At 37.4% G+C, this 25668-nt stretch overlaps 1 protein-coding gene across 1 annotated transcript in view; it reads right to left on the bottom strand.

Annotated features, from left to right (window-relative positions):
- Positions 1 to 246: 246 nt before the first annotated feature.
- The window catches only part of LOC142345813 (T-complex protein 1 subunit gamma-like), a 345715-nt gene continuing 320293 nt past the window's right edge, over positions 247 to 25668 (bottom strand). Inside the window, exons 2-13 of the mRNA XM_075398186.1 lie at positions 18984 to 19030; positions 18321 to 18382; positions 13173 to 13383; positions 12676 to 12793; positions 12021 to 12210; positions 9129 to 9313; positions 8776 to 8922; positions 6087 to 6218; positions 5540 to 5726; positions 1294 to 1450; positions 862 to 974; positions 247 to 759 (exon numbers count right to left, since the gene is read on the bottom strand). Coding sequence (XP_075254301.1) covers positions 655 to 759; positions 862 to 974; positions 1294 to 1450; positions 5540 to 5726; positions 6087 to 6218; positions 8776 to 8922; positions 9129 to 9313; positions 12021 to 12210; positions 12676 to 12793; positions 13173 to 13383; positions 18321 to 18382; positions 18984 to 19020 — 1644 coding nt within the window. The 5' untranslated portion in view covers positions 19021 to 19030 and the 3' untranslated portion in view covers positions 247 to 654. The remainder of the gene's footprint in view (positions 760 to 861; positions 975 to 1293; positions 1451 to 5539; positions 5727 to 6086; positions 6219 to 8775; positions 8923 to 9128; positions 9314 to 12020; positions 12211 to 12675; positions 12794 to 13172; positions 13384 to 18320; positions 18383 to 18983; positions 19031 to 25668) is intronic.

Below are 25668 nucleotides of genomic sequence, written 5' to 3'. Positions count from 1 at the left end.
CTTACAGCTTCGGAGCTATTAAAAGACCGGTAGAAAACCAATACTTCTTTCTCTTCGATCCGTAAAGACAGCGCCCCAATGCAATTCATATTCTTTGAATTGTAGTAAAAAGACAGCACTAACACAATCCAAATTCTTTCAATCGGAGTGCTATAAAAGCCGGCTGAGAAGATGAGGGCGGCTATTAATCACTTAAAGGCATCCTATTAGCTGACCTCAGCTATTACTTCTCCATCCATAAAAAAATTGAAGTGATGAAACTCTATTTCCATAATCTGCAGGAACAGAATCATCCATCAATTTCTTAATTTTGCACTTGTATCAATGGCAGACAATTTCAGCAAAATTTATTACAACAAATATTTATACATTTTATATTCAAATGCATCTCCAAAACAAGCTTTCAAGAGCAATTTCCCAAGGTGGATGCAGCATTCGGATAAGTTCATTCGGAACTCAGCCTTCAATTATGCGAAACAAGTCTTCGGGATTCGCATTTTTCAAAGGTCTGATTTGTTAGAAAGACTAGCTGGCTGTAATTTGATTTCGCGCATGATTTTTCATATAATAAGCCTTTATTCAAAATTGCTGCGTTTCACGGAAAATTGATTTTTCTCGATTTGCACAATAATTCAATTCATTCTGCTGGGCGTGCTATTCGGCCATGCTAGCGTCAGTTGGTCCTGACATGGGCTGCTCCTCGGCTGACTTCTTACTACCAGAGACAATGTCGTCTATTCTCAGCAGCAGAATGGCAGTCTGAAACAAGTTCAGTACTTCAAATTTTATTACCCTTTGTGTCACCAGTGGCATTATGTTAAATTGATTCTCGTGTCTTGGCTATGCAACTAAAAGACTGACCTCTACAGCGGTCTTGATGACTTGGCTCTTGACACTCAATGGTTCCCACACCTTCAGACCCCTCATGTCTGCAATCTCTCCTGTCTCTCCATTTACTCCAAAGTTCATGTTTCCTAAAGACACGCAGCTATATCAACACAGAAAATAATATCTACCATCACGCTAAGGTCATTCTGTCAATGAAAATATCAATGGCAGAAGTTATCATATCTGTATTCAATGACAAAGCAATAAAGAGCTCTTGATATACATTTCTTGGAAGAAAATTTGACGAATTAATAAAGGTGCCGTTTTTAAGTTGGAGACCATGAAACATTCCTAACTGCTATTTTGAAAATTGAGCAAACGAATTTGAGCTTTTTGGGGACTTCTATATACATGCTTGCACCAGCAAAAATGTCGTATGAAATGATGCAGCTTTCCATCACTTACCTTCAGCATGTTTGGCTCTGATCTGAGTGAGTGATCGGATGGTATTGCCTCCGCAGTTCTGGATGAGTGTGCGAGGGATGACCTCGAGAGCCTTGGCAACTGCTCTGTAAGGCCACTGAGACACATCTTGGATTGATTTTGCCTTCTCGTTCAAACCCTACAATATGTCCAACTTGACTTAGAAAATCACTAAAAAATTATGAGTTACGAGAACTTAATTTAATTCCTTGATTCAAGCTCAAATGCCACATCATTCCAATTCGGCTTGAGTCTGATATCTCTTGCTAGTCATATCGACAAAAATCAGACCATTCTTGCTTTGACAAGAAATGGGAAATGAGCACTCATAATGCTTGCTATATGCTATCACCAACCGTACAATTCCAGCAGCCATGATCTTACATTCGGGAAGACTGCCGAATAGAGCGGTGAAATAGAATGGCCCGCCGTAGAATAGAGATTTAAATTCAGATCTCATACGGATTATCAATCCTGCTTTGTTTTTGACAGTTCTTGTAATGTCAAAATCTTTTACTGGCCTTAAAATGTTTAGAACAACCTTACATGACGTTAACGTTTGAGTTAAAATGATGAATGAGGCAAGTCAGTTATTACCAAAAACTAATCACTTAATGCTGTTAGAAACTCACTGCCAAGGAGTGTAACAAACGACGTCACGCATATAAAAGCAGTAACATAGCCGGCACATTGCCGGAATAGCTGCGAAAGAATAGAGATAGCTGCCATATAATAGAGATAGAAACAGATAAAGATCTAAATTGAAAAAAAATTGACACCGCTCAAAAAACTAGGTGAAAAACATTCAGCGATAAATTAATAAAGCTTGTCAAAATTCATTCCGCAGAAGCCTCTTATTAGGGACCTTTACTGCACAAATGAGTTCCTTTGACCTTAAACGAATTCAATTTAAACTTGAGTTTTAAAGTGCAAAAGTCATTTTATTGAGTGAGGTAAGTCACGTATGATCAAAATCTAATCACGCAAAGAACCTAAAAACTTTTGCTAAAGCGAGTGAGAAATGACGTCACGCGCGCAAATGCCGTTAGTGAGAGGAAGAAGTCATTCAGAAAATTTGACTTTTTCAGCTTTGCTGTGTGAACAAATGTAAAACGAAAAAAGAGCGTCAGACGACGAAACAAAAAACATAGCCGGAAGAATTCCGGAAGCAACTCGAAGCGTCAAAACTTCAAAAACAAAACCGAAATTGCAGCGGAAGGCATTCATTACCTTTTTTATTAAACCATTAACTCATTACCTCCCCATGTCTGATTTAAAAATTGTAAAAACTTAAACCACTGTCACCAAGAGAAACAAAATTTTATTTTATTGAAATTGTTTGGTAACGTTAAAAAAATTCGAAATGGATAAGAAGTTCAAAAATACTGATGGGCTGAAACAGCTGACAGGGCTATCAATAGCCCTCAAATAATTCATGATTCTAATCTCAATAAGATCGGGAAAGCAAACGGCAGATAAATCTTAGAAACTAAGTTAAATTTTTTAAAAGAATGCTCAAATTTAAGAATCAGAAAACCACTCTAATTACAATTCTAATCACTGCAATTAACACACAAAACACCACACATTTCTCCCAAATTCTACATATGCTAGACAACATGATTTCAAACTAAATCAAAAATTAAATTGATAATAGAAAAGACATAAGCAGCAGTCAAAGGCAAAAAATTGTTTATTAACACCAAGGCCGGAAAAAAGTTGCAGTAGATAGTATTAAGTGGACATTTTGGAAAATGCTCGCTAGCAAACTCTCAGTACTGCCTTATGATGAATGAAATCAATTGCAAACCAAAGAAATGACGAAAATCTAAGAAAAAGCTAAAATCATTCAATTTTTTAACAACTGAAAAAACCAATCAACCAAAAACAAAACTGCCATAAATAGGTGCCAGGACATAGCTAGAACGATATTAACTAGAATATGAAGAATCTGGACACAATGTAAGGAACACCGTAACAAAAAGACATTCTTGACTTTTGAAAGTTAAATATAAATTTAAAAAATTCAAGAAAAACGAATACATTTCATTGTTCAGCATGCAAGACATAGAAAAGATAACTAATCATCCGATACAAAGATCTATCCTCTTGAAGAGAAAACAAAAATAGGAAAAAGCAGAATTCATAAATACGAAACATTGAAACATTTTGCAAAAAAATGGTCAAAAAAACTTTTAAGACTGAATTTATGAAAAAGTTTTGACTGTTTTTCAAAAACTTAACGCCAAAAAATGATCGAATTTTTATTGAAACTAAATTAAAGTCCCTCATGTTTTACAAAAAGGCTTTCTAGTAATTAAAACCAAAACACGAACAAAAAATGACAAAAATCGGAAAAAAAAACTACCAAAATCGGATTAGCATATGTACAATTTTATAAAACAAAATTACACCGAGGTAGAAAGAGGTGTTGAGTATAGGAATTATCAAAGAGAAGTTGCCATATTAATTGATTTTTGACAAAAAGACGGTTAAAATATCCAAAAATGAAGAAATTAATATAAAAAAAGCCAAAAATTAATAAAAAAATCAAGAATATGTGCCAATTTTGAACTTGAAACGCATTTTCAGGCTTCGCAAAACACTGTGGTATCAATTGCCGCAGATCACATTTCAATATAGCATCGAACAAAATCACTTTCTACAAAAAACCAAATTACAAGCAAAAAAAAACTAGGCCACTTAGACGAAAAAACTGCTAAAAACGGTTATCTATATGTCACATTCAGTCAAAATGTACTTTTCAAAGTCAAAAAGTCATTCACTAAACGCAGCACATGATCAAAAAACTTTTCTCGCTCAGAAAAAATTAGTTCACACCGCAATTTTACTCACTTTCGCTTTTAGGTCAAAACAGCGTCTGAACGAATAGTACTTCCGGTAAAAAAAAACCTTAAGAAAACCAATACTCCTCTTCGAGTCGTAATAAATAGGTGCCAGGACAAAGCTAGAACGATATTAACTAGAATATTAAGAATCTGGACACAATGTAAGGAACACCGTAACAAAAAGACATTCTTGACTTTTGAAAGTTAAATATCAATTTAAAAAATTCAAGAAAAACGAATACATTTCATTGTTCAGCATGCAAGACATAGAAAAGATAACTAATCATCCGATACAAAGATCTATCCTCTTGAAGAGAAAACAAAAATAGGAAAAAGCAGAATTCATAAATACGAAACATTGAAACATTTTGCAAAAAAATGGTCAAAAAAACTTTTAAGACTGAATTTATGAAAAAGTTTTGACTGTTTTTCAAAAACTTAACGCCAAAAAATGATCGAATTTTTATTGAAACTAAATTAAAGTCCCTCATGTTTCACAAAAAGGCTTTCTAGTAATTAAAACCAAAACACGAACAAAAAATGACAAAAATCGGAAAAAAACTACCAAAATCGGATTAGCATATGTACAATTTTATAAAACAAAATTACACCGAGGTAGAAAGAGGTGTTGAGTATAGGAATTATCAAAGAGAAGTTGCCATATTAATTGATTTTTGACAAAAAGACGGTTAAAATATCCAAAAATGAAGAAATTAATATAAAAAAAGCCAAAAATTAATTAAAAAATCAAGAATATGTGCCAATTTTGAACTTGAAACGCATTTTCAGGCTTCGCAAAACACTGTGGTATCAATTGCCGCAGATCACATTTCAATATAGCATCGAATAAAATCACTTTCTACAAAAAACCAAATTACAAGAAAAAAAAACTAGGCCACTTAGACGAAAAAACTGCTAAAAACGGATATCTATATGTGCCATTCAGTCAAAATGTACTTTTCAAAGTCAAAAAGTCATTCACTAAACGCAGCACATGATCAAAACACTTCTCTCGCTCAGAAAAAATTAGTTCACACCGCAATTTTACTCACTTTCGCTTTTAGGTCAAAACAGCGTCTGAACGAATAGTACTTCCGGTAAAAAAAAAACCTTAAGAAAACCAATACTCCTCTCCGAGTCGTAAAAAAAACCAAGAGCACCGCAATATAGCTTCGCTCAGCTTACAGCTTCGCAGCTATAAAAAGAGTGGCATGAAAAAATGAGCAAATTGCTGTTTTCAGTTTGCCTCGTGAAAAATGTAAAGACGACGGAACAAAAAGACAGATCAGGAGTACCACAATATAGCTTCACTCAGCTTACAGCCTCGCAACTATAGTCTCAAGAGAACGCAAACAGGTTGCCAATTTGAGATTGCTTACATGAGCTACTGCAACTTCGATGGCACCTCCTCCGGGCACCATCCTGGGATCTACTAGAATGTTCCTTGTGACCTGCATCGTGTCCTGTAGATTCCTCTCAACCTCATTCAACACATCCTTGCTAGCTCCTCTCAGCAGAATAGTACAAGCTTTGGGATCTTTGCACTTGGTTATGTAGGTGAAGTATCTGAAAAGGGGCACGGAAATTTTGCTTTTCATCACTTTGCAACCAGTATTCTTTCCACACGGTACGAAATCCCGAGCATAGGATGCCGTTAAGGTACGACTACGCTAAAATGTGAACTCATTGCATTCACGCCCCAAATGACAGTCAGATAACACTTATTAGGTTGCAGTCATCCTCCACTTCAGGCCCCAAATATCTCTCAGTTTATGCAGGCTTCGACTTGTCAACATAGCACGCGAAATTGTAAAATTGACTGCTCAGCAGCTCAAGCAAGCATCAAGTGGACTACAGAACATTTCTTTCTACGGCACAGCTAACGCAGCTATGAAAAACGACAGTATATCACAATTATATACTCACTCATCTCCAATTAGTTTGACCTCAAATAGACCAGCCCCGGTTCCCACATCCGTCTCCTGTAATTCATCAAGTCTGTTTACTACAGTAGCTCCAGCTGCCCTCGCAATACGCATGTTGTCTGTCTTACGCAGCCTGAAATCACACCAATCTGCGCAATTTCACGCCCAACTAGAAATAAAGAGGCGTCCGCCATTGCACTCAATGATGGACAAGGTTACCTCGACAAAGATTCAATTTAGTGTCAAAAGATATTGTCGTTGCGTCAGAATACATTTGAGGCCTTGACGATATGACGATATTAATTTGAAAACATACTGCAGTGTGAAATACCACGCCTGCCCCACTTCTCAAAAGCAGCTTCAATTTTTTTCCTGGATCTCAAAAGCTTTCGATACAATTAACCCTTCTTTGTAAATAGAAAAACTTGAAAGATACGTCATTAGAGGGAACTCTTGTAAATGGGATTTCTTCAAGCTGGAAACGCATCAATTAAGGAGTCCGACAGGCATTCTTTTAGGACCCCTGCACTGCATAATCTATATAAATGGTCTTCCTTTAAGCTGCGAAACTGTTCATGTTTTACTGTTTGCAGATGATACAAATATTTGTATTATTGGATGCGCAGTTGAGATATTTCACATTCGAGAAACATCTAACAGCTTTGAGTGAATGCTAAATGCAAATAAATTAGTCTTAAATCACAAACATACCCGGCAAATTGCCGGAAAACAGCCGCCGTTGATTCCAATAAGCATGATTGGGATTGAAATAACAGAAGATATTGAAAAAAAAAAGATTTTTGTACAAAAACATTTTTTAAGTCCGATTTATTTTGATGGCATTTCGTAGTTCAACAACTTATGTTTCTTAGAGAGAGGCTACAGGGGCTACTATCAATAACAATAAGCATTAGAGAGAGGTAACTAATACTTATAGGAACGACGTTCAAATAGCGGGCATCTAAAATTGGGCTTTATGGGTTTATCACGTTTCTATTTCTGACTTCAATTTTATATACTGACTCTGTTCATTTTGAATTGCTTTGCTGATCAACTGATGCTCAAAATCACTTTTAGCAGAATGAGAGAAGGGAGAAACTAGCCTAGAGAAGTCAAAAAGATTTCACGCAAAATGTTGAAAAGGCGGCAAAATGAGGTAAAGCGAAACATTTTTTTATTCGACGAAGTAAAAAAACATAGCAGGACAAGTCCTGACGTACAATTCAAAGAATTTTCATTGACTAAACAAAAAAGTAGACCTAGAAAGGATTATGAATGGTTTGGGAAAACCATTTAGAAAAAAATCCGGTCAAAAAAATCGAAAAAACAGAAAAAATCAAAGCGAAATTGCCGCATGTGAACAAAAAACCACTAGCGAGAAAGCGAATTTTTGTTCAAACACCGTTTTCTCACTCTACTTTAAATTTAGAGCGAAAAAATTTCACGCCGCAAAACCACTCGCTTTTTCGCTCCACTTCCTGTTTCGGCGTGACCAAAATCACTACTCCAATTAGACTTCAAAAATCATGAAAATGTGTAAACAGATCTTTAAAAAAAAGACAGCGCCCCAATACAATTCAAATTCTTTGAATTGTAAAAAATAGGAACGCTATAATAGCCGGCTGAGAAGATGAGGGCGGCTATTAATAAAACCTATCAGCTGGATATCAACCCACGGATAGCAGTATCAAATTGTTTTCAATTAAGTTAAGAAATAATTTAAAAAACTAGTGTGTATATATGTATATACCTAGGGATCTTAGTTAACAACTTAACTTAGATAAGTTGTCATTTAAGTATCATAAGGAACATGATCATCATGTAAAGTCCAAGTGTAAAGCCCACTGCAATGTTGAATAATATCAAAGCTGAGACTACGCGCCCAGGAAACAACTGATTCTATACTGCAAATCAAACATTGAGCCAATCATTCAATATGGTATACTTGTATACGGCTGTTGTAAATATACCTCACTGCTTCCAATTTTGACGATGTAGATCTTTAAATTTATTTATTTTCTCAAAAGGCGTGATTCTTCTGATGACTTATTTATTGGCATCCTCACTGACCTTGAACCTCACCTCAATGAGCTTCTCAAATTTTCTCTAAAATCAGTGAATAATTTTCATAGTGAAAAATTGCCGCAAAGATATGTTGAGGTATGAAGAATCAAAAGTGGCAACTAGACGGAAAAGGAAAGGGTTTCTCAGTCTTAGCTGTGGCAAAAAGAAAATACATGGATTCTCTGTAAAGTATAGATCTGCAATTCTGTTTATCAAGCTGAAAGAGTTAAATCATTTCACCTTTTGAAGAAAAAAGCTCAACAAAAATCATCAGATTTCTGTCACAAAATGAAAAGCTTGTATTTTGTGTGTAAGACTGATTTAAAGAAGTATATTTTTGCTTAGTGAATTTGACTAGTGTGGAATTATAGGGGCATTTTGTCATAGAAGGTCTCAGAACCTCGTTATTTGTCCTCGCATTAGAGAAATAAATTCTTTTTTTTTCTTACAATTTAAGCTTTAGTTTCTGATAGCTGACTTTCCGCAGAGGTTAATTTCAATTTGAAAATAGAAGACATATCGAGGCTGGAGAGGTCAAAGTTCATGCAAACTTAATAAAACATGGTTTTCATGAAACCTAAAATGTACCTTCAGAACTATTTGTAAGAGGACTAATGGTACTGTACCTTCTAATGGCGGAGATGTTTGCCTTCTGTAGAAAGTGGATGGCTAAGTCACTGATGCCCTTCTCAGAAACTACCAAGTCAGGCTTCATAGCTATGATCTTGTCACACAGATCTTTCACGTGCTCCTCCTCTTTCTTTAGGTAGCTCCTGACAAAACACATAAATGTAACACTAAACAAATGATTGCTGAACTCATGCACTCTTTCCATCTCAAACTACACAACGAGGTAATTCTATCCGTTTATTTGTAATTAACCAAAAACTGATTTAAATAACAGTTCAACTGGAGGTCCAGGAACACGCAGCAGACTTTTCACGAACATCAGAATTGCTCACCAACATCAAATACTCACTCGAAATCAACACTGGACTGCATCTCAATGTTGGTCTGTGACTCGCCCTTGCTGTATTCTAGTCCACTGTCCAGCAGCAGTATTCTGGGATTCTCGATCCTCCTCCTCATCTTGGGGTGAAGAATGTCTTTGTTGAACATCACACCGTCCAGTACTTCAGAGTCCTCAATTGCCCCACCTGGGATCTATCAACACAATTATTGCTTATTTAAAGCATCAACAAACTGCCACCACCAACACAACTCAATTTAAAACTAATAACATTAATTTTCTGCGTAAAAAATAAATTAAACCACCCGCAAGGTCACCCATATGCTAAGAATGGAATATAATTTATAGAAGTAGAATATGAAAAAATTTTGCATCATTTGGTATTTTTATTTCCCGGGTTGCTCATCATACAAAATTCTTAGCAGTCATACTAGGTCATATATGATTTGTATGAACTCTTGGTAGTCATACAAGGATCATATGATTTCCTAAAAATCATACAAGGATTATACAAAAAAAATCAAAGCCTAAAAACTGTTTAATTTTGATTTTCTATCGAAGTTGAAAAAATTTCTTGGATATCATACAAGGTCATATATGACACATATGAAACATTGACTGGTGCCATAAATTCTCGTATTATGTAGTCAGAGGATATATTAAATTAATGTATCGCATTTGCTATCCACATTTGATTCTTTGTGTGCGCTAAAAGAATAAACTTTGCAATTTGAACATTCACAAAACTAATTTGAGGTTATAAACAAAAAATTTTTCTTTGTTTCTTATAAATGAGCGTATATAGGTATTAATTGGCTTCAGATAGTATCAAAACTCTAGTTATCTATATGGACTTACTCTTTTATCTAGTGCTCAAATTTCCAAATCATATTGTACGTTAGGGTATTTTGGCGGATTACAAAGTGATGACGGGTAATCACATAGCTGATGCCTTCTCGAATAAAATTTAATAAAAACATAGCTGACAGATTGCCAGAAAATAGCCGCAATAGACTCGTAGATCTGCACTCTCAAAAAATAGTATAAGAAACAGAGCAAGAAAAATTTTATTAAAATCTCAGGTGTTACATTTTGAGTCTCTTAAACTTATTGCTGCTTCTAATAGCTGCTCTTAAATAACCTTCAATTAGAGTAACACACACTCACTTGACCTCATCTCTTTGAATTAAAGTAAAGAAGAGACAATTTTAGAGTCAAGAAGTCAATTTTGAAAGTGAGGTAAGTCACGTGTGACCAAAAACTTCATCACGCGAATGAACAAAAAAACTCGCTCCACTAAGAGTGAAAAACGACGTCACGCACGCAATTCAGTTGAAATTGCATGAACAAATAAACAAAAATCAGATTTGAAGTGGTTGTGACGTCATATGACAATGTGACGTCATACATCATATAACAAAAATCTTACCACGAAATAAAAAAAACAGAGTGAAATTGCCGCATGTGAACAAAAAACCACTAGGGAGAAATCGAATTTTTGTTCAAACATCGTTTTATCACTCTACTTTAAAATTAGAGCGAAAAACTTCACGCCGCAAAACCACTCGCTTTTTCGCTCCACTTCCTGTTTCGGCGCGAGCGCCCAAATACAATTCAAATTCTTTGAATTGTAAAAAGACGTCGCCCGAATAGGATTCAAATTCTTTGAATTGTAAAAAAGCCAAGAGAAGGCCAATAATAGCCCCAGCTATCGCTGTGCGGCTATTAAACATGAATGAATGCTGCGCGGCTATTGTCAGATTTTATGAAATCATATTTTATTACTCTTGGTAATCATACGAGGATCATATATGATTTCTTAGTAGTCATAAAAGGATCGCACAAGGAAATACGTTATGATTTGTATGACATCATATATGATCCTTGTATGACTACTAAGAAGAGGCGACCCGGCTACTATGATTGTTCCGATCTCATGTAAGGGAAGGAACTCTATACTAGACAGGACTTTCGTTGTCTTTTTTGCCCCCCTCCCTTAAATAGAGTTCGGACGACGACACGAGTGGTATCATAGTAAAGCCCTTGTAAAATTTTACACAAAAGGGTTTTCGAACAAAGATTTTGTTTTTGATTGAAACAAAAGATTTATTGAAAGAATTAGTTTGTCCTTCAAAATTTGGGGAAACGTTAAGCGAAAGCCTAAAACTCAAAGCATCAATTTCAAAAAAATTAAGATTTGCGAAAGCCCTTCCTTACAGCTCAGTAAAATTACTCAAGGGTTCATCGAGCTTCGGTTCTGCTGAAAGATATGAGGTTTCAAAAAAGGTTTTCCAAAAATTTTACTGAGAAGTTCAACGAAACAATGAAGATTACTAAAATTCTCTTATCATACGAACAATTTTTCATTTCAAATGAGAAATAAATTTCAGTTATCTTTCTGAGCTGTTCAACTGTGCGCATAAAAGTTTAAAAGTCCTGGCTGGAAAAAACTTTAAAAATTGTCAATAGAAGTTCTCGGACTGTCTAATGATGGTATTCAAAATCGCAAAATTTCTGCAAGTTGAAGAATCAAGCAAAGTTTGCAGTTGAGACGGGATAAAACATGGGCGAACAAACGAGCCTCCCTGCCTGTTACGATTTTTGGGCGTTAAATGACATGATAATTTCTTAATTACATAATGCCGGTAGATCCATTTGGCCTTAATTCTTTCTAAGGGCTTTTCATGCGATTGACACAAACAGTCATCTCAAAAAACAGTTGGGCGAAACACTTGAATATATCAATTTCTTTGGTCATTGAACATTACGTAACTGCGCCACTAGAAAAAAACTGTTATTGCTTAACTCGGTTTTGAACAACACTTACCTTACTAGTACCAGCTTTTAGCTTCAAAGAAATAAGAGCAAGTTAATGATAGCATTACATTACAATTAATATACCTTTTCGACTTTGGCGTATCTCTTTATGTCGATCTCCCGCTTGCCTCCCTTCTCCTCCAGGATGACAGTCTTAACTGCCTTCAGGGCTATGTTGGTGATCAGGTCACTCCAGTTGGCTGTCACTTTAGTGGCAAGGGCATTGCGAATGAACTCCAACATGGCCTGGTCATCATTCACATCAACAGACACACTAAAATATCAATTCCTTTTTCATCTAGTTGCTTTGATCACAAACGAGAAAAAATGAATTAAAAGTCGGACGAATTGCTGTCAAACAACCAACGTGGGCTCGATTTTGTTGCAGCCTGTTTCAGTGGTCTTGTCCAGGGAGGGGATAGCGGGCCTCAAATGATGTCACTAGAGCTCATTATAGACAACTAAGATGAAATGCGAAAAATGGAACAAGCTTGAAGCACTTTTCATTTGACTTTATGTAGTCAACTGTTGCCAATTCAGCTGCTTCAAATTGACAATGCCAGCAAATTAGATCACGCATAAATCAAGAAGCCAAAAACAGTCAATTCAGTTGAGCACAAAATTTTCATTAAAAAAGATTCTGGACTAAAACCAAGATCAATTAAATACCATACATCTTACATTAGCCGCATAAGTTTTCATAGTTAAAATTAGCGTTGATTAGTACTCATGTAGTCACCTGTGCTTCTCCATGATTGCAACAGCATCCTCCAATGCTCTCCTATAAGCGCCAATGATAACGGTAGGATGCATCTGTTGGTGAAGAAATTGCTCAGCAACACTGCAGAATTCTCCAGCTAGAAACGATGCCAATTTATTCTCAATTTAAATGCTGAATCGTTCCATTAAATCATGATAATACGAGATTGTTACTGATCCTGATTCAGGTTTATGGGTTCACTTTCCTGCCAGTTTTGACAACAACCAAAGTCATCTGATCAACTTTGGGATGATTAGTAATTTCTTAAATTACTGTCATCACAAGTTCATCTCCAATTCATTTGCAGCCCCTCTTATGTACCAAAATGTATGCAATTATTGAACCAATTATATTCTCCATGGCTTGATTCAGGACCGCTTGAGGAACACAATTATTTTAAGTTTCTATACTAAAAAGACATGTTTTCCTCTTTCTACGAAGGAATAGGTTTAGGACGGGAATAATTAAAGACTAACCGAGAATGACAACTGAAGTTGTGCCATCGCCGCACTCTTCATCTTGAGTCCTCGCAATTTCAATGAGACTTTTAGCTGCAGGGTGCTGTACCTGGATCTCTCTCAGAATAGCATTGCCATCATTCGTCATCACAATGCCACCCATAGGATCCATCAGCATCTTCAACATGGCACGCGGACCCAAGCATGTTCGGATCACATCTGCCACCGTCTAAATAACTCTAACGTTGTTGAACAATGGAGGAAAATGGCTACAACTCAGGCATATTTAGATTGATATGCTTGAGATACATCACAGCACACGCAATGAAGCCGCAGCGGACTCAACCGCAATAGTAAAAAAAATCTAAAACGACCAACAGCAGTATAAACATAGCTGGTAAAATGCCGGAAAATAGCCACCGTTGAACCGCTTGACGCACATTGGGATTGACACAGAAAAAAATTAAGATATAGAAATTGACAGAATTTTTCTAATCGTCAATTTTTTTATTTGGTGGGCAAATTCTGAATATTCACTTAGATTCTAAAAAAAATGCACTTAATTCAGCTTTTAAAGTGAAGGCTATTAAGCATAATACCAATGTTAGCTAGCAATCTCTTTAATGAACTTTGATAACCTAATGCACTATGACATAATGACCAGGCTTTATATGCTTATCCCCTTTCTTTTGATTGGGTTCTTTTGGCTCTGACCATATTCACTATCTTGCGTAATTCATTGAGTGAATGGATTTAAAAACCATTCAGTTGAAACAGTGAAGTAAGTCAAGCGTGGAAATCGTTACTTATGTAAAACCAAAAACGAAATCAAAATGTAAAGCGAACTGAAAAAAACATAGCAGGACAAGTTCTGGCCTACAATTAAAACAATTTTCATGAACTGAACAAAAAACTAGGCATAGAATGTACTATTACTTGATTGGGAAAACCGTTTAGAAAACAAATCCTAGCAAAAAATTGAAAAAAGTAACAATCAAAGCGAAAATGCTGCATGTGAACAAAAAACCACCAGCCAGAAACCGAATTCAAACACCGTTTTCTCACTATACTTTAAAATTAGAGCGAAAAAAGTTCACGCCACAAAACCACTCGCTTTTTCGCTCCACTTCCTGTTTCGGCGTGACCAAAATCATTACTCCAATTTGACTTCAAAAATCGTGAAAATGTGAACAGATCTTAAAAACATAGCAGGCAGATTGCCAGAAAATAGCCGCAATAGCTTTGTAGATCTGCAGTCTCAAAAAAAAACATTAAAAAAGATAGACCATAAAAAATTCGTATTTTCATTGAAGGCCGATATGTTATATTTTGATTAAAAATCTGTATAAGTTTTTGCTGCCTCTACTAGCTGCTCTCAAATAACATTCATTTAGGGTGAGACACACCAATTTGACCTTATCTCTTTGAATTAAAGTAAATAAAAGTCAACATCAAAGTGAGGAAGTCATTTTTGCGAGTGAGGTAAGTCAAGTGTGACCAAAACTTTAATCACGCGAATGAACAATAAAACTCGCTCAACTAAGAGCGAAAAATGGCGTCACACACGCACTTCAAATGAAATTGCATGAACGAATGAACGAAAAGCAGATTTGAAGTGATTGTGACGTCATATAGTCGTAAAAATCGACGACGAAATAAAAAAAAACATAGCCGTGCGAATTCCGGAAGCGACTCCAAGCTTAAAAACTTTAAAAACCGAAATTGCAGCTGAAGTCATTACCTATTGTATCAAACCATAAACTCATTCCCCCGGTCTGATCCAAAAATTGGAGAAATTTAAACTACTGTCACCAAAAGAAACAAAATGCAGCAAAAATATATATTATTGAAAACGTTTGGTAACGTTAGAAAAAGTGAAACATAATTAGGATGGTCAAAACACTGATAGACTGAAAAAGCTGACAGGGCTATCAATTGCCGTTAAAAAAATTCATCATTCTAATCTCGAAAAGATCGCGAAAGCAAACGGCAGGTAATAATAACTTAAGTAAAGAAACTAAGTTAAATTTTTCAAATAATACTGAAACTCAAGAATCAGAAAACTACTACAGTAAGAGTTCTGTAGTAGACGCAATAGATACTTGGTCAAGTATGGAATCCAAAATGCTTGTGACGAAAACCACAAGAGTTACGAGAACCAGAACATCGCGCAGAAAAGGCTTCCCCGATGGCTGCTTTTGTTTGACGTAATTCGAATCATCTCGCTTTTCGCAACTCGACTCAGATGCATATTGCAAAGAGTCATTAAACAAGGTCACTATTGGGACCAACTGGTGTCACAGGAACAGTATCACGAAAATCAGAAGTGGCTGGAAAACTTCGAGAAAATGCCTACAATTAAAGTTCCAAGCATCAATGAAACGATGCGCTAAAAACTTTCACTGACGCCTCGCTTTCAGCCGTAGCTGCAGTGGGTTACCTGGGGATAACATAAGTAAACGGTACAAGCTACCCGATACATCAGCAAATCCAAGGTGGTATCAATCGAACAGATGAGCAATCCCAATAGGAGCTCGAAGCAGCTATATCGTGTAATGATCTCATAGGCTTCTGTGAGACTGAGATAATTTATGTAAACAGCAACAAATTTTCAACTGACAGCGCAGCAGTACCTTCTGGATCAAAGATCGACAGATGTAAATCGCAAACAGGTTCAAAAAAACTCCTGACAACTAAGCAATAACGAGTGGATATACACCAGGAAAACTGTACACTGCTGCACCAGAGGTCTGGCGCCATGCGATCTTCATTAGTTTTCGATAACAGCCGTTTCTTTCTTGACCAAAACAGCGCAAATGGACGTTCTCAGACGAAAAAACAGCTCAAACATACTTTACACAAGTTCAATACAAGAGCAGTAAAATACATTGGTGGATCCAAACAGATTTTCAACTTGGCCTAAACTCCTTGGCAAAACCAGGACTAATTTGGAGCAAAACTCCAACGGAAGGGGTCGACCAAACGTTACATGGCCTGTTCGAGGCAGAAACAAACAGAGCTCAAAGCTTCTCCTGAGGATAACAGTCCATACATATCAATGACATCATTTCTTGACTCCAAGGCGGACTACCTCTTGTCAATAAACACAAACTGTTGCCAATTACATACTTTCTGGATAGCAACAGACTGTTTAAAGTTGAGGGACGAATGCAGAAGTCTGGATTGCATTTTGCGAGCAAACATACCGGAGTCAGTAGAACTCGGAGTCCGAAGTCTGGCAAAGCATTGTTTCATCTGCAGACGTTGAAGAGCAGACAATGTCAGACCGACGATGACTTTTCTAACTTATCGTTTTCCGGACTACTTCAAACTAGCCATTTATAAACATCGAAATTGATATGTTCAGGCACTTTCACATTGATAGAAAGAGCAGTCAGCACTCAATTATCAGTGCATGTTTAAGCGCTTGATGACGAGAGAAGTATATCAGGAAGTTTGCGACAACATCGCTACTGACTGTCTGTTATCGGCCATTTGACTATTTGTATCCAGACGAGGACACCCTGATGTCAGTGTTTAAGACAAAGGAAAAAATTTTGTTGTAGCCAGCCAGGCAATGAAACTCAATTTTCAGAGAAACTACAACACGCTGACTACATGTCTTCAGCTGTCGCATGAGATGGTAGAGTAGACATTTAGCCCAACTCTAGCATCGCACTTAAGAAGAATTATGGAACAACCCATCCAGTCAGCTAAACGCACGCAGCCTACTTGTCCTCGGAACCGCCGGCTAACTTCTTCAGATTTCCATACTGTTGTAGCGGAGGCAGATGGAATCCTGAATTTTACGCATGTTCGCGCCTTTTTACGCATGTTCGGAGCAATTTGATCGACAAGCATACACCGAATTATTTCCGTATTTCACTGAATTATTTTGAAGCCGGCCTTTGTGTCTCAAACCTTGTCAAACGACAACACCCGGTTTTAAATTAAAGACTCCAGGTAGTCCCAGACCCTGTTGGACTATTATTGGTCACTTCTTAAATGTCTTTACCAGCAATTAACAGGTGGACAAAATGGGAGAAAGCCAAGGAAAACTGTGTTGTTTGGCTTTACAAAAATTTTACGACCCGAGGAAAAAATATCATAAACTCTTGAAAATCAGTTCTCAAATCGGATCAGAAATAGGAGCATAACCGACTAACGTCGGGCCAACTGCCAAAAAGACCGGTTGACTTGGTCAGTAGCTTGCCATGGTTTACTGAGGTTAGCTTTAGCTTAATTGAAGTGGCGTGAGGTGAGCGCAGCGGGGGGGCAACAGTGGGGGAGGGCTTTTGACTGCACGGGGGCCTGTACGGCCTGAACGATGTGCACGGGTAGAGATTGGCGGGGTGAAGTTAGGGGGGGGGGGGTGTTGTGGGGGATTTGGATTTGAAGTGAGGGGGTGTTGTGAGGGGGGAGGGTCTTAGGGAAGAGAACTTAATGCCCCCTAGGCGCTAGCTGCTTTTCCCATTTTTAAGGACCAAGTCAAATGGGTCAGACCAAAAAAAATTGGTCAAGCGAATAATCGCATAAAAAAGACTAATAGGTCTAATATAATTGCTACAAACTTCGTTGGAGAGCAATTAAGAAAGATAACAAAGCATAATGTTCGCTTTGAAACATGTTTTACATATGTAAAACATAGACTCCAATGTTTGACAAAATAAAACATAAACCGACTATTACTAGAGTAATTTCTCTCGAACAACAGGCAGGGAAATTTAATTTCGGGGAGTAGTTAAGGGACTTTTTTGGGTGGAAAAACTCGGATGTGACAGGGTTCGCACCGGCGACCTCCAGGATATCAGTCAGACATCTTAACCTCTATGCTACAACCGCAAATAATCACTTTTATATTAGCAAAACTTCAGAGAGCAATTGCAATCATTCAAAATGAAGCTAGAAAAAGTCATTTGGGAGGTCACAAAATGTTCTAGAAAAAAAGCGCAAAAATGGTCAAGCAAAAACTTTGCATAAAAAGACCATCAGGTTTTCAATAATTGCCTCAAACGTCGTTCGAGAGTAATTAATTAGTTGACTTGCATCTCTTTGTTACACCGAATGTTAATTCATCATTTCATAATTCTTGTTTCCGTTATTCCTATATTTCTCCCATTGGGGATATTATGAAAATCAAAGCAAGTGCCTTTGGCTGATCCTTACCTTTGCCGAGGTGATATTCCCAATTTGTACGTTCTTCCCAGACTCGCGTTTGGTATTTTGGTCTGAAACAAAAGAACATTAAATCTATTGAGATAATTCAGGGGGTTGAAACAGCGCAGCGGGGTTGAAACAGTTTATGATTCCTAAACTTACGATAAAACTTTTTGACACGACGGCAAAGTATTTTCTTCTGTCCATAGTTTTATCAATAATTTAATTTTAACTGACGAAAGTAATTGCATTGCGAAAACGTTCTTTTAACAATAATTGACCATAGCGACATAGATCTTTTACGTTTGTGCTTTCCCCCAGTACGTTATGCGCCCCAGCTACGGAGAACGTGCCATTACATAGTAAATGTTTATGTAAAAATATGGCACGTGCGTCTGGGGGTGCAAATAATACGCACACACTAAGCTGGCTTAGTGTGTGCATATTATTTGCACCCCCCCCCCCCCGCACGTGCCATATTTTTACATAAACATTTACTATGCAATGGCACGTGCTCCGTAACTGGCGGTTGCATAACGTACTAGGGGGGCATAACGTACTATACGGAAAAGATCCTAACTTTCTACAAACAAAGACAAAAAAATTAAATACTCTAGATGTTGTCAAAATATCTCAATAGTTATTTTACGCCTTCATTCTGCAGATACTCACTTAGGATTATAATTGGCGTTCCACCGAGACCTAACATACCGTCACCTGAAAATTTATTTTACGATTACATCAGCATGAGAGAGAACTCAACCGGATTCAACATTAGAATTCAATTTGAATGTTGAACATTAACATTTAAAAATGAAAGTGCAGAAAAAGCATTCATTAAACACAACTTTTTAGAAGAACGAAATTGCTCTTCAACTACGTTTCTAGAGCTGCGAATGATTATGAAAAGACCCTAAACAAAATTACCCTGCAGATAATCTACTGGGATTTTTTCACAAATCATTATGTGGAAGAGAATAAATGCACATGGAGAGTGATTTGTAGTTGCCGAAACTGCAACATGTTAAACAAGATAAAACTGATCTGAACTGTAAGTTGGGCGGAAACCCAAGAGTCCTACTCTAAATCCAGCACTACGACTACTACTAATATAACTGTCAGATTACAAGAAAATAGCAAGACGATGTAGAATGCTTCAATGGGAGCTGTGGATGAAGAAGGGAGCCTGTTAGTTTGACTCAACTACTTTCGCCATTAGTTGTTTGTTTTCTGATGCGGCCAACCTTTTGTTTCACTTTTTTAATGTAAAATGAGACATTTTAATTTTCTATCACTTCAGTTCAGATATTCTGCTCCTTAGGCATCCTCCTCTGTCGATCAGCTTTTTCGTCGGGGTGTCATTTCCCCAAGAAAGTGACAATTTAAATTTTTCCGTAATCCAGTGAATCTAATCTATTCTTGAAAATGTCCACACTATTGCTTCCGATGACCTCTTCCGGTCGATCTTTCCATTCTTTCGGGCTTTGACGGCAATTTTTTTTGCTCATTTCCAGTCCGGGCTTTTGCACTCTTAGTTGATTCCTGGTCAAAACGATTCACGTATATTCAATATTTATCAAATTTTTCTAAAGCACTTTAAAACCTAGGGGATACTGATGAAAATCTTCTAAGTCTAAGATTTTAATTAATTATGAAGCTGTAAATATTAAAGCCGTTCAATATAGTTAGACTTGTTGGTCGATAATACAATAAGTTTCAAAAGATTACAAGGTGTAAAGCTAATAAGAGAAAGGCAGCTCAATTATATGAGGTTTAGTTTTGAATATGGTTTCGTTCCTATCAATGTTTGATTAACCTTAGGTTATTTTACCCATTTTCCTTAATCTCTTTGGGATTTATTCAAAGTTATTTTCTACCGCACGGGTCCCTGTTAGGTAAACTAACAGATAACAGGTTTACCTGCCTGACGAATCCCGTCAAGAACAAACAATCCTTGACGTCTCCCGTCAAGATGACATTCCGTGATGATTGCCATGATTAGTTATGATGCTTTTTTTTGTATTGTTAAAATCCGGTTTACTCTAAGTAACCATCTCTTTTTGTTCTCCCATTTATTGTGAAAATTTCGAGTTGTGCGTTCACTATGTAATATATGAGCAAGTCATACATTAAGTTCTATGGTTTACTACACTGCCTCCCTCTTAGAAAATGTGAGTGTTCAACTCACTCACAATCAAGAGTTTCAAAGGTCCATTTTCTAGTTCATATATTCCTCTGCTTTTTCAATCCCGTGCTTGTCATACATATTACGGGCCTACTCATCTTCCATAATTTTGTTTGCCTGAAGAATAATTTTGAACAGGTCTTACTGACCACCCTTGTCCGGATGACAGAGCATTGCCAACGTTTTGAAATGTTTCTGGATAGTACTGGTTGTGGCCCCCTGTGGCAGGAATAGAAGCTCATAAAAGTTCGGAGGTCGACTGAAAGGGTTCTGCGCGTTGATCGCCTTCAGTCTCCTCTGGATGACCTTCTTTGAGGTCTGTTCTGTTCTTATCCTGGTCCTTAGTTTTCTGATATCTAACTCGGCATTCTCCAATTCCCGAGCTAAACACTCCCGCTCATCCACCAGAGCGATACATTCTCTTGTTTTTGTTTCGGCTACATCCGTAACTTCCGCCAACTCTTTCTTCAATATTTCCACCTGCCTCCTTCAAGACTCCCGCTGATTCCCAGCATATTCAAGCAGTCGTTTGGTCTCAAGCAATTGATCGCTTAACCTTTGACTTTCAAGTTTTATCTGCCGGAGCTCCTCTTCGAGCCGAGCTCCGGCAGTTCCCAGCAGTTCGCTGTTGTCAATCTTCTTCTGCTGTTCCTCGATTCTCTGATGCATTCCATTTAACTCCATATCAATAATTACGGCTCTATCCACTATATTGGGTGGTTGCAGCTGCGTCAATGGCACCACTTATCTTTTATTTGAGGTTACTCCAACAATCCGATACACTTGGTGCCTGACTATCGACCAGATCTCGAACAACTCGAGTAGATAGTAGCAATAATCGCCAATTTTTGGTTCTGCCATTCCTACATAACATACATTTAAATTAATCTAATGTGTCGATCTCATTTTCCGTCATATCTGGTACAGATTTAGCCTTTTTTGCTTTTAAAACTACAATGTCTGTATTACCATCACACAGTTCAACTGTTCTTTATCTTTCCAATTTTTAGTCCTTAGTTCGTTGTTTCAGATGATGAAAATGATCTAGTTCCCCCATGGGGTTAATGGGTTGCAGAGCAATCACAGGATTTGTGCCACTGCGTAGCATATCGATTGAAAAAAACACACGTAACAAACAAAATTTGATTTTTAATCCATTAAAAATAGTAATCAAACTGATGGTTTTTTCCCTGGCCACATGCCAGACTTGTTTCACTTCACTACCCTGGTATTCAAAAATCAGCAATTCATGCCACTGGTGATTGTACTTCCAGTCCGTGTTGAAATACTGGAGAGTCTCATGCTCATATAAACCTCCTTTTCCCAGGAAAAATTCTCTTCCTGTAATCGTTTTTCTCGTATGCCCTAATCTTTGAGCCCCCTTGCTGAGTTCAAGGTCTTTGTCATTGAAAAACCCTTCCATTGGCGCGGAGGTTGACCAATTGACGTTAACTCTGTAGTTAGGCATATCATTGGGTTTATAAATCAGTTGTAATCGTCTGCCATATGTTATCCATGACCCATTCTGCCGTTCAAGAGCGTTCGGGTACATGGGGTTGCAATTAATTAGTTTGAAATTTCTATAGAATACTCTAGAAATAGGGTCCTTGGCTCTAATTCTTTCTGAGCTGTTGTCAGAAGACACCCTAATTGGTACTTCCTCGGTACAAAACTGGTTTTTTACAACATATACGATAGATTTAGCGCACCTATGGACATAAAGTATTCCTCCCGCTCTTTCTTCGTGTGTAGCCAGAGCGTTTTGTTGATTTAAGAAAATCTGATGTGAGTTTCCGTTAATTGGTGTTGTTAAAATCATAGCTCTCTACAGTGTTTCCATGTGACAATTTAATAACTCTATTTGTTTCAGATTTTCAAACATGCCTCTAAAATCGCACACGAAAAATTGGTCGAGTTTTATGTCCATGAGATCTGTCTCAGATATATCTGCTGGTGAAAAATTTTGTTTCGTGGCCGTCAACGTTTCCTTTGTGTAAAACCAATTTTTGTGGTTTGTTTCAAAAAGCTGAAAATTGTCTATCTGTTTTGTCCTGTTTTTCAATTGAACAACAAAATTTCTTTTTCTGTCCAATGTGCTGGTCAAGTACTTTTTGTGCCCAGCGCGGATTATTTTCGCTGTTATCGAGTCTGAAAACTTAACTATCGTTAAGACATTTCGTTTTTTGTCTTGGTCAAAAAAATATTGTACTGAATCTATTTCAAATGTGTCTCCTTGATATAACAAGGTCTGCTCGTGTTTCAGAGGTTCTTTAAAATATAACCATGTTCATTCATTCGCTTCTCTAGTTTCAATGAACAAAATCCCTATAAAAATTTCAGCATTTATCATGATATTACCTTTCTGTGTTTCACCTTTTGGATTGATCTACTCCACGTGGTAGACATAATTCACTCTTTTTTCATCTCCGCCTTTCATGAATGTTTTTGATACCTTCTGAACAAACTCTGCGTCGGTTCTGTCAACATTCATCTCATTAAGGACTTCTTCAAGAGCATTGAATTCAAAGTCATCAAAACCCGGTAACCGCGCTTTGTGTCCATGCCATAGGTTTTGGCAGACTGATTCTCTTATTATAAAAAACGCTGGAATTATTTGTGATTTTTCGTTTAAGTAAGTTGCGTCGTCATACCAACCACATTTTTTCAGCACAGCTAGCGTATATGCAGCCCTGTACATGCAGTTTTTTAGTTTATTCCTGCTGCTCTCGGCGTAGATGAGTCCTCCTTTATTTACCTGCTCCTAATTTATGTATGATGTTACGCATTTTGTCCGTTCCGTCATGGCAAATTTTTTCGTCTGCAGAATGTTCTCAAAATCATACCCCACAATCTCCAAGGATTGTGAAAAACCTACTAAGCTAACCAATTGGAGAAGTTTCCAGTTCAGCTGCACGTTCCAATGTGGGTTCCATGCCCTCTGCATTTTGTCGTATCACCTTTTTAAAAAAACACATCATTATCAGATTTTCCTTCTGAATTGTTATCATTGAATAAAAAATAGTCTTTGAGTTTCCGTGGTCTTGTTATTCCCGACGTACTTCTCGTTTGATATCGTTTTTCGGTAACACCCTGCGACGTAGAAGCCGTGCTTCTATTTGGAAATTCTTCGCCTTCACTCAATTCGGATGTTGCCACCAGGCTATCCCGCTTCTGCTGTATGGCTACTTTAGGCGCAGGTATCTTTGTGCTTCTGCTTTTCTCGTTTGTGTTGGTATTTATTGATTCTCTTGTACTCCCACCCATTGGTCTTTCAAACAGTTCCTCCTTGACTGCCTCATTGTGAGCTTCAGTACTATGGTTAATTTGACTACTATTTTCTTCAGGATTCACTTCTCTTCCTCCTGTGTCATTCAATTTTGGAGTGACTACCTCAATTTCCACAAAATCATTGTCCTCCGTAAGGTCATTTTGGGATATTCTCGGTTCACTTTTTGCCTTCTTAGATTCTTTTCTATCAGTGGTAGCAATTCTACTGTTAAAACGTTTGAGTCAATCGTAATGGACCTTTTGTTGTTTTTTTTTGGTTTCAAATTCTCAATAACAAAGTTTAGATTGTTGATTGTTTCACGTATTACTTGAGGTCCAGTGTAAAAGGTTTTAATTTTCTTTGTCTGGCCATTTTTCATTGTGGGGTTGAACACCATTACTAAATCACCTACTTCATATTGTGGTCCAAATGTGCTACGGTCATTGTCGGTTTTTGTCTTTCTTGCTCCAGATCCATGCTTTCCCGTACCAATTTACGGCATGTTTGTAGTTCATCTTTCAAGCAACCAACGTAATCACTCAATGTCGGGTAGATTTTGGTTTGTATTGTTTGATACATGCAATCAATCGGTAGCGCGCATGATCGTCCAAAAAGGAGGTAAAAGGAGATGTACTCGGTAACAGAGTGAATTGATGATGTGTGCGCCATCATTACTAGCTGAAGTTAGTCACTCCAGGTGTTGTGATGTTCACCCACATATTTTGCGAGGCTCTCTTCGATTGTTCGATTGGTGCGCTCTATCATTGCATTATCTTGAGGATGATAAGCTGTTGTTGATGTCCTGTTCATTCCCAGCTTTTACACATGTTCTTGAAAAGATTCGACTGAAAGTTACTGCCCTTGCTGCTATGGAGATTTGCCGGACAACCAAACCTTGAAACCCATACGTTTACAAAAGCCTTAGCTACCGTTGAATCTTCTTGGTTGCTCATGGGAATTGCTTCATACGATTTTGTAAACTGATCTCCAATTAAAAGAATGTATTTATTTCCACTTGACTCGAGTAAAGGTCCCATAATGTTCAAGGCGACTTGCCAAAACGGATGACTTGGTTTCCACGTTGTCAGGCTGTGCATGTGTTTCTGGTGTGGAGACTTCTTTTGACAGCATACTTCGCAAGAACTTACCCACTCGTGAACATCTTTTTTCATCCCGGGCCAGTAGAATCGTTCTCGAACCCAATCAAATGTCTTGGCAATAGCAAAATGTCCGCAATGTTCATGAAAGAAAGGTAGAATTTCTTTTATAAGTGATCTCTGAAAGGTTATTTGTGTTAAGTTGTTAAATTCGTCAATACGTTTGTGTCTCTTGATTAGATCATTTTCAATTTGTAAGTTTCTGAAATCAGTCCAAAATTTCCACAGGGCTCTGGAGGCTCCTGCCATATTTTTTCTTTGAGGGCGTCTCCCGTTCCTAATCCAGTTTCTTAGTAAAATGAGGTCGGCTGCATTTTTTGATGTTCAATTAGTTGTTCAACAGATTTCCCTAGTCCAATGGACCAGATGTTTTTGTCTTCCGTATTTACTTGGTTCACTTGATCGAAGATTTTGACTTGGTCTTCGGTCTGTGTGACAGACAGTCTGCGTGAGGGATCTTTTTTCCCGCTTCGTGGTTGATTTCAAAATCAAACTGTCCGAGCTTTTCTATCCATCTGGCCAAAAATCCGTCTGGTTCCATAAAACTATATAACTTTGTGAGGGCCCTATGATTGGTGACAATTAAAAATTTTTGTCCCAGAGGAAAGTTTCTGAAGTGTTGGGGTGAGATAAAATATAGCAAAAAAATTCTCGTTTTGTCGCAAAATAGTTTCGTTGACTTTTGCTGAGCGTTTTGCTTGCGTATGCAAAAACTCTTTCACCTCATTGTTGTCTTTGGGAAATAAT

The sequence above is a fragment of the Convolutriloba macropyga genome, chromosome 9 (genome assembly GCF_964194025.1).
Source record: "Convolutriloba macropyga chromosome 9, txConMacr16.3, whole genome shotgun sequence".
Classification (NCBI taxonomy): Eukaryota; Metazoa; Xenacoelomorpha; order Acoela; family Convolutidae; genus Convolutriloba; species Convolutriloba macropyga.
The sequence above is the reverse complement of the archived record's forward strand: the minus strand, read 5'-3'. Positions and strand labels throughout refer to the sequence as shown.